We start from the raw sequence: 9,403 nt of genomic DNA, 5'->3' as shown, positions 1-9,403 counted from the left end.
ACATTTTATCTCTGTGCCATATTCCTTTTATTTGGGTGTTCATATGCCCTGTTAGACCATTTATTGTTGTAATTCTTATAATGGTGGAATAAGAACAACACATATACTGCCAAAAAAAAAAAAAAAAGAGAGAGAGAAAGAAGAGTTGCAGTCAAACACTTAATTGTACAAAGAGGATTGGGCTTGAGTGACTTACTTTTTATCAAGGCTTTCAATAAATTGTAAATAGAATGAATCCGAAAGAACCGCAAACCACTATATGTACCTTTTGTGGCTCTTTGACTCATAGACAGTAGAAAAGATTTATCGCAAACAATTAAAAGATCTGTTCTACCTAAAAGAAGGAAATTTCAACTTTTGTTAGGATTTGGTACTTCGGTGATTATGGAGTATACATGGGAGGTCATGCATAAAGCACATCTACAGGGTAGGCAATATGGCTGTAGATGGCTTAGCAAAGCAAGGTTGGATGATGCAGACCTTTAAAGGCAATAAAATCTATGATTTTCCTCCATCTTTCTTATTAACAACTTTTGAGAACGGCTACTTGGCAACTAGTTAACCAAGAGACTACAAGCAATGTAATCGTGTGTAGCATTAATTTATCTTTAGGACCCAAAAAAAGTTCACTTTCAAATCTTGTTGATAATGCAATAGCTTCTGGGGTATACTCTCCCATCATATGAAATATTGATTATGTCTGTTAAACGCCAAGGCACGTCAGAGTTTAGGAATTACCACGACATTACAAGATACAAGCAAACAATGATATGTGTTTAATTAATATGCATACTTGTATACATGAAAAGAGTATAAATATTCAGTACTATGATATATATTCACGCGGGATAAAAAAGTAGTTAGTTGGTTAAAGTATATAATTATATAGCTTTTTTGGTACAAACATTCATTGCTGTGTTAGTTACTCTTGGACACTTATATATAATAGAAATATATTACTTTTTGCAATGTAGAATATAAAATAGAAATATGTATATTAATTATGTGGAAAAAATACAATTTAAATATAAAATTTCTCTCAATCTCTTCGTTGTTAGTTTCCTTATTACAATTCAACCATCCGAAAGATATTTGTAATATTTTCAACACATTTTCCTCTCATTTGATTATATTTTTTATAAAAAAATTCACTTGATGCTTATATCAAGTTTGTTTTATAAGCATACGTTAGTATTACTTTATCATGATCTGTTTTATGTATTTTTAACTGTAATTTGTAACTGCTAAAATTAATACCAGCCCAACTTCTATAACCTACATTAAAATATGCTACGTTTACCTGTAATTAGTGAACATGCTTAACTTGTCTTCTTAAAGTTGACCACAAGGGTTCCATATGTCTTAATCAAGTCCTGCTTTTTTTTTTTCACAATTATTTGTACCTTTTATTCAACGTAGAGCTGATAAGAAAATTGAATTCATCCAACTATCATCTTCCACGTATCTTAATCTCCATTAATGCAGTACTAGACTTTCTAGTTGCTTCATAGCCTTCTGTTCTGTTTTTTTTTCCTTAAAGATTTTTATGTTAGGTTTTTTAACAGTTGTGAAGGGGAAATGAATAGTTGTTACATTTCTAATAAGTCATCATAACACTACATTTTGTTGGCTGTAGCCTATACATAGGTGTCTTTTCTTACTTACGAAAATTCTGATCGTCCACCTGCTCAGTTAATTTATTCTATCCGGACAGGATATATTTCATAAACTTGCATACATTGTGGGAATAATTTCTTTTACTGGCCGGAAAAGATGGCTGATGGTTTTGCAAGTTCGGTAGAAATGGGACTACAGTTAACTAAACGAATTTACTACGGTAAAATTCCACCGAAGCCGTTAGTAATGGAGAAAAAATCATCTGCGACGCTACCGACGGGACCTATGGTGTACGCTGTAGTTAAGGACCCTACGATTGTGGATAATCCTGATATTCCGAGTTATCAACCGTACGTTCATGGTCGTTGTGATCCACCAGCGATGATTCCACTGGAAATGCAGGGAATTGGAATGGAAGTTGATTGTTATATGGATACTGCTTTTGTAACGGTCAACGGTACTTGGCGCCTACACTGTGTTTCTTCTAGTAGATATTGTGATTGTCGAATCGCTGTACCAATGGGAGAACAGGTTTGGTACCTATTCTTTATTTGCTTTTTTTTTTGTCGGTTTCTTTTCTGGAAATTGTTCTGTTTCTCTTTCAACGAACGTTGAACTTTTGAGTTTCAAGTTCGATAATTTAAGTGTAAGAGCCCGTTTGGATTGACTTATAAGTTGCTTATAAAATGCTTTCAGTTTTTTTTTGAGTGTTTGGCTAGCTAGCTTAAAGTTATTTTGTGCTTAAAATAAGTCTAAAAAATTAATTGAGTTTGTTTGGCTTAATTTATCTAAAGCAACTTATAAGCTGTTTTTTCTAAGCCCATCCAAACTGGCTCTAAGTTGAAGTCACTGACGAAACGAAGAGTCGATGACTGACTTCCCAAATTCCAAAAGTGAATGAATTTGGTTCTGGTTCCATCGAAAGCTCCTTTTTCATTTTTTTTTTCTGTAAAAATATGGTGCCGGGCCTAACTCAATCCCAAAAGCTAGTTGGGAGGACTGCTCAAGTCTATATAAGCGAATCACCGGTCAATTCCCCAACCATGTGGGACTCTAACCCACTCTTAACATTTTCATGGTAAATAGCACAACTGGAGTAGGATTTCAACTTTGTTGGTTCTGGATTTTAAAATGAAGACTTCAAGTTAACTGGGTTCTAATTTTAGTATGTTACATATTTAATGAATTGCTTAATACAAGTAACTGTTTGAGCAAAAACTACTGAGTTCAGCTGAACTGACAATTGGGCTTATACCTCCGCCTTGGTAAATAGAGCTAGCTACGAGTTTCCACGGTAGAGTTAATGATGGGTGGAAAAAATATCAACAGCATTACTCTTCTGTGCAGGAAGCAAGAAACGAGCATTTAAGGAATTTTCTTCTCTTGCACCCTTTCCTTTTTTATGTCTTTAAATGGCTTACTAATTACTACCTTGGTCGGGCATTTAAATTCTAAAAGTTTGGTTGTTTGATTGCATTAGCTAATAGCCAAAAGAAGAAGAACAAAACTGACTGCCACTTTGTCCAGCATTTTGTCTTTAGCATGTAGACATCAATTTGAAGGTATTTTATGTTTGTAGTTATCTACTAAGATTTTTCTTGCCATAGAGTGAGGTTTCCTAAAGTAAACTAATTGACTGGCTGAATGTGGTGTACACCACGAATTTCTTTTTGGTCAGAATCAAGTTTGCCATGAACCAAAGTGGTCTATTAATCTATTACTAAGGTTTTTTTGTGTCACCTTTCGAATTATGGGCATTGAGATAGAGTTTAAGTATTTATTAGTCTAGCATATGCTGCTGCTATTGCATAGTAGATTCTTCTTCATTCCATGTTTGTCATTCTGTAGTTCTCAAAAAGAGAATCATTTGTCTAACAGGGTTCAGTTCTAGGTGTGGAAATTGAAACACCATCAAGATCGTATTCTACCCTGTTGATTGAATCAAATGATACCAAAGATGCTAGTTTAATAGCCAATGCTAAAGATGGCTTCTTACTAAAACGCCAGATATACACATTAAAGGTCCCTCAGGTGACTACCATCTCACACTAGCAAATTGATTATATCTCTCTTGCTTTGACTCTCTTCTTCATTCCTGTTGAGTTTCAAGAAAGGGGCTATAATTGTCTACTTTTGGATCTTTCAAGGTTGCTGGAGGTTCTATTCTCTCCATTAAAGTCAGTTGGTCTCAGAAAATATTGTATCAAGATGGTCAATTTTCCTTAAATATACCTTTCAGTTTCCCGTGGTATGTCAATCCAGTTGAAAAACTATCGTGTAAGAAAGAGAGGATTCGGTTGAACATGAACTCTGGTATAGGGACAGAGATTTTATGCGAAAGTTCTAGTCATCCTTTCAAGGTAAACCTTTTTCAATATATCTAGTCATGAATATAACAATTGATTACTGTTTATTTTCAAACCCCTTTTGTTTTTCTTCCCAGGAAACAAGACGTTTGGTTGGTAGTTTAGGTTTTTTATACGAGAGTGATGTTCGGGCATGGTCAATGAATGACTTGAGTTTCTCGTACAAAGTAAGACCACCACCTTGGTTCACTTTTTGGCTTCCTTTTACTTCTTTCCTTGCCCTCAGTTGGACCTGCTTATGAAGTACTCTTTGTTTTTATTGTTCATTTCTGTTTCTTCATTGTTTATTTTGATGAGCTTCACAAATCGTCATTAATAGATGCTAATTATATTCAGGTTCATTCAAGTGAGATCCTTGGGACAGTGCTTCTGAACTCTCCGTCTATGCTTGATTTTGATCAGAGAGAAATGTGTTGCTTCTATCTATACCCACCGACTGTCAATACCAGGAAGGTTTGTTAGTCTTGTTACTTAATAGTTTGAACCCAATCTAGGTTTTGATCAAAATGTAATTTTGACCTGTGATCCTTGAACTCTAAAAATGTTTGTGTTTTGTTACACTACGTGTTCAACTTAGTTTTGTTCTTGATTATTCCCATATTAATCTAACATCCAGCCAAACCAGGTTAAGCCTGCCAAACCCGAAAACAACAACAACATACCCAGTGTGTGATCCCACAAGTGGGGTTTGGGGAGGGTGGGGTGTACGCAGACCTTACCCCTACTTTGTGTGAAGGATCCTTTTGTTAACCCTTTGTTTCTGTGGGCTTCATCACTGAAAGACTATGTTTTATAGGACATCTGAACTACCTTATGATCATGTCTACTTTTGCGTGTGTCAATATATGAATGCAACTTTTGCCTTCAGTTTTGCAGCTTGAACTTAAAGCTCAAGCTCAACTCTGCCTACCTTATGATCATGTCTACTTTTGCATGTGTCAATATACGAATGCAACTTTTGCCTTCAGTTTTGCAGCTTGAACTTAAAGCTCAAGCTCAACTCTGCCTCTCGTCTTACTATACGTAGTATGTTTCTCTTGTCATCTTGGCTCTGTCTCTATTATCCCTTCTCTGCAAAGCGCTTTTGGGGTTTTAGAGTATGACTCATGCACGATTTTGATCGGTCTTCTCTCTCTCCCCGTCATTTAATTTTATTATATACATTTAGAATTTATTTACTTGTTTGCTATCTCTCCTGGGTACTTAAATGGCATATGTACTTCCTTTTTGTTGATTTTTAGGTGTTCAGGAAGGAAGTAGTATATGTTGTTGATATTAGTGCGAGCATGCAAGGGAGGCCTCTTGAGAATGTTAAGGCTGCACTACTGGCTGCCCTCTCTAAACTCAGTCCAGCAGATGCTTTTAATATCATAGCTTTCAACGGGAAAAGCTTATTGTTCTCAACGTCCTTGGTGCCGTCAGGGAAGGAGTCAATTGGAAAGGCAATTCAATGGATTGACCAAAATTTTGTAGCTGAGGGAAGTATTGACATTTCCCTGCCTCTGAACCAGGTTAGAAATGTGAAATTTCTTTAATATGGACTGGTATGATACTGCCTAGTATTAAAGCAGAGTTACGTAGAACTTCTATTTTGGTCTTGTTGACTTAGTTACAAAAACTTTTTCTTCTTCCTGTTATTTTGACCTCTGACTATGTCTAGAAGATACATGTACAGAAAAAATTGAATAATAAGTTGCACGCGGATGATGCATCATTAGGTCATTTCTTAATACTCATTTGATGCGGCGGCTTAGAATGGGACTTTTGCAAGTAGCTCTAACCATTCGACTGTTCTATTCCTTCTATTTTCAAAGTCAAATGTCCAATTTTTCATTTCAACAGACATGTAGAATTATGTTGATTTACTTGATAAAAAAATTGCGGTAACATTTTGATTTCACATTTTTTGGCACATTTAAGTAAGTCTCATAATATGTCCTTGCAAATTCATCCAAGTCAGGCAATAGAGATGCTATCGGAAAATGGTGATTCAATTGCTCTTGTTTTTCTAATCACCGATGGGTCTGTTGGAGATGAAAGAGAAATTTGCCAAGCCGTAAGGGGACGGTTGATGAAGAGAGGTTTGAATGCTCCGCGAATTTCGACTTTTGGCATTGGTAGGTTTGTTTTCCTCTTATATTTCTAAATGAATTTCTCTCCCATGCTTCAATAGAAATCCTCAACACTATCTTCATGTGCTTAATTATACATCAGTTGGGTCTTTTTATTGTCAGACAATAAGGTTGCTTTACTTGATTTTTCCATCACAGATAACTAACTTTGCACTTGTGCATTCTTTATGCCCCTTTCTTGTGCTCACCTCATGTGTTTATGTCCTCTCAGGTTTATACTGTAATCACTACTTCTTGCAAATGCTTGCTCAAATCGGGAGAGGTTACTACGATGCTGCATATGATTTAGGTGCGCTTAATTCTACAATTATGCATCTTAGTATTTCTGTTTACTATGACGCAAGTGCATGTAGCTGGAAAGATTTTATTTTTCTGCCCGAGTTTCAACAAACCTACTTCTAGAAAAACTCTGACAGTTACTGAGCTGTTGTAAAATGCCATTCATAGACTTTGATTACGTTTGAGTTTTTTTTTCAATTTAGGATAACAAACTTTAAAAGGAAACAACTACGAATGGGATTACTTTAGTCTTTTAAATGCTCATTTGGCTAAAAACATTGTCAAAAACTGCTAAAATGTTGCTGATGAAAGACCAAGCCATAACCTTGAAATATCAGCAAGCATGCATATGTTGAGAATATCACAAGGAGCTTTGCGTGGCATGAAGATCAACTCTAAATATAATAATAATAATAAGAAGATAGAAGAAAAACACTCTGTAGCTTCTTTCTTCACTAATCCCATCTTAGATATCTCAACATATTGATGGAGTATTCGTTCTCCTTATGTTGTGGTCTTAGAAAGATGCTTTGAGATAGCTGCATGTTATCTTCAACGGCCCAGAAAGTTATTATTGTTAACTTTTATTTAACACAATATCAGATTGGAATTTTTTTGAATTGCGAGCTATGATTTTAGCTCTTCACATCAATTTCCATGAACAGATTCAATCGGTTCTCGGCTGGAAAGACTACTTAATGACACATCATCAGTTATTTTAGCAGACCTGAGAATCGAAGCTCTAGAAAATCTTGATTCATTTGAGGTATATACACCTTCGGATTCTTTATACAACCAGAGGAGAGAAAAGCACGTACACAGAAGTATAAATAGCTAATTTTCCCACTTATCTGACAGTTCTAATCAATGTTCTTATTGCAGCTATATCCATGTTATCTGCCAGACCTGTTATCTTCTAGACCACTGATTGTCTCTGGCAGATTCATTGGGACCTGCCCTGATTCTGTTAAAGTTAGCGGCACGTTAGCAGATTCGACCAATTTTGAGGTTGATGTCAAAGTACAAAAAGCAAAGGACTTTCCTTTGGAAAGAGTATGGTCTTCCCTCTTGTATTCCTTACAGAAATGCTAATTAATCAAACAGATAACACATTTGTATTTTTCTTGCCTCTGCATGCTTACATTAACCTTGCTGGAAATGTACAAATCTGCAACCTTCCACCATTTAACTTATGCTTGGTTCCTTACGCAGGTTTTTGCAAGGAGACAAATTGAAACATTAACTGCCAATGCCTGGTTTTCCGGAAGCAAGCAACTAGAGGAGATGGTATGTTCTAATGAATCTTGAGTTCTTATTGTGCTGCGTAATGAAGTTTGACAAATTATTAGTGATTGCATAGCCTTGCAAACATTAAGAATTTGATATTCGTTATAGGCCAGTCTTTGGCAGTTCTTGTGTATTTCTTTATTCTTTTGGTGCTTTTGATCCTGATGCTGCAACATCTTTGCACTATTGTTACTTCTGCTAGTAATTATCATGATTACTTTTTCTTTATGGTAATTAAATTCACTAAACTATAATTCTGCTTCTAGGTTGTGAAGTTGAGCTTGCAAACAGGGGTGCCTTCAGAGTACACCAACTTAGTTTTGGTTGAAAATAAAAAGGAGAAGCAGACCTCTAAATTAGAGGCAGTAGATGAGGTATGTTTAACACTATCCATCTTCTGTGATTAGTGATTCATGATTCGTGTGCATCACTTCCTAAAAGTAAAATTGTAAAGCAAAACATGCATATCAGATAAAGATTTGGATTCTGAGAATCAAAAGCTCATTATATGCTTTTGGATGTTTGAAATATATAATGACTTGTACACGTTCTAGAAACTCTCTTGAGCTCAATTGAATTGGCATAATCTCCTGATAACTTATCTGCACAACCAGTTTACATTATCCATGGACAACTAAAGTTAATAAGGATGCTTCTATATTGTAGAATAAGCGGAGATAAACTACGCTCCGTTCATAAGTTATTTTGACCAGTATGAGGTAATTATATCTGAACAGACGTGTAAATATAAACTAGCATTCTTGTACTAGTGAACTGCCAGAATGCATTTCTTAAACTGCAGTAATGCATTCTTTTTAGCTTACATGTGGAATTAGTTAATGAAAATAAAAGCTCTCACATTGATTGATAACAAATGGATATGCAGAAGGCCTCTGATCACTTGAATGTCGAGAAGATCATATACCTTCGAGCACTCGGTGTTGGTTTTGGTGACTTGAAGGCCACTGTAGACAATCTTCCTGTGGAAGCAGCAGAACCAAAGTTGCATGAAACTTCAGAAATGGTATTCGCTGCGGCTTCAAGCTTATGTGGCAAACTATGTGATTGCTGCTGTTGCATGTGTTTCATACAGTTCTGTTCTCGGGTTAATGATCGATGTGCTGTTACGTTAGGACAACTCTGTGCAGCGCTTGCTTGTTTTGAGTGTATTAGTTTTTGTTTTGAAGTCTGTGGAGAATGCAACTAATATGTCAGCAAACTGCACAACCACATATGTGTCAGAAATGTGACTCTGGCATTACTTTTATGTATAGCTGTATAAATCTATTTCATTCCAGATGTAGCAAACTACTTGTAATAGAGTAATAAAGGAAACAAATTATACAAGCTGAAGAGTACTCACTTTACCAAAAGCAATTCGCTGGAATGCCCTTATTTTGGGGTGGTCATTAATTTTTACAAATTTAATTGATGGTCTTTAATTTTTGCCCTTGAACTCCTTGATTTCGGGTTCGAACTCCCGCTCAGTTAAAATTTTTTTTTTTTTTTGCAAGATAGAGTTTGAATTCGCAAAGTAGCAAAACTCTGCCTCAGGCAAAAGTTTGCTACCTTCAGGCCGAGTTTGAATTCAGGTAGAGTTTTTGCCTGCAAAAATGCAAAACATTGCTATGCTTGAAGGCAAAACTCTGTCTTAAGGCCTAATTTTGGTCTGAACAGGTCTAATTTTGTTGTAAAATTCTGACTTGCGAAATTTTTTTTTTT

General features: G+C 35.6%; 1 protein-coding gene across 2 annotated transcripts; it reads left to right on the top strand.

Annotated features, from left to right (window-relative positions):
- Positions 1-1,428: 1,428 nt before the first annotated feature.
- On the top strand, positions 1,429-9,028 carry LOC132633521 (uncharacterized). Of its 2 annotated transcripts, none has more exons than XM_060350002.1 (13): positions 1,429-2,148; positions 3,496-3,648; positions 3,765-3,977; positions 4,061-4,150; positions 4,320-4,436; positions 5,225-5,494; positions 5,944-6,100; positions 6,327-6,404; positions 7,060-7,160; positions 7,277-7,447; positions 7,607-7,681; positions 7,948-8,055; positions 8,568-9,028. In XM_060350002.1, the coding sequence occupies exons 1-13, from the start codon at positions 1,774-1,776 to the stop codon at positions 8,886-8,888; spliced, it is 2,229 nt and encodes a 742-aa protein (XP_060205985.1). In that variant the 5' UTR covers positions 1,429-1,773; the 3' UTR covers positions 8,889-9,028. The 2 variants fall into 2 exon arrangements, with proteins under 2 accessions (XP_060205985.1, XP_060205986.1); XM_060350003.1 differs by lacking the exon at positions 1,429-2,148 and adding an exon at positions 2,478-2,695.
- The last annotated feature ends 375 nt before the right edge of the window (positions 9,029-9,403 follow it).

Source organism: Lycium barbarum, chromosome 3 (assembly GCF_019175385.1).
Source record: "Lycium barbarum isolate Lr01 chromosome 3, ASM1917538v2, whole genome shotgun sequence".
Taxonomy (NCBI): Eukaryota; Viridiplantae; Streptophyta; class Magnoliopsida; order Solanales; family Solanaceae; genus Lycium; species Lycium barbarum.
This window is presented reverse-complemented; position numbering and strand designations above follow the sequence as displayed.

Bases quoted from the DNA above. Each gene is read 5' to 3' on its own strand.
- LOC132633521 (XM_060350002.1), top strand. From the start codon at position 1,774: ATGGCTGATGGTTTTGCAAGTTCGGTAGAAATGGGACTACAGTTAACT. The intron at 4,437-5,224 runs GTTTGTTAGTCT...GTTGATTTTTAG, and splicing joins CGACTGTCAATACCAGGAAG to GTGTTCAGGAAGGAAGTAGT. The intron at 6,101-6,326 runs GTAGGTTTGTTT...ATGTCCTCTCAG, and splicing joins AATTTCGACTTTTGGCATTG to GTTTATACTGTAATCACTAC.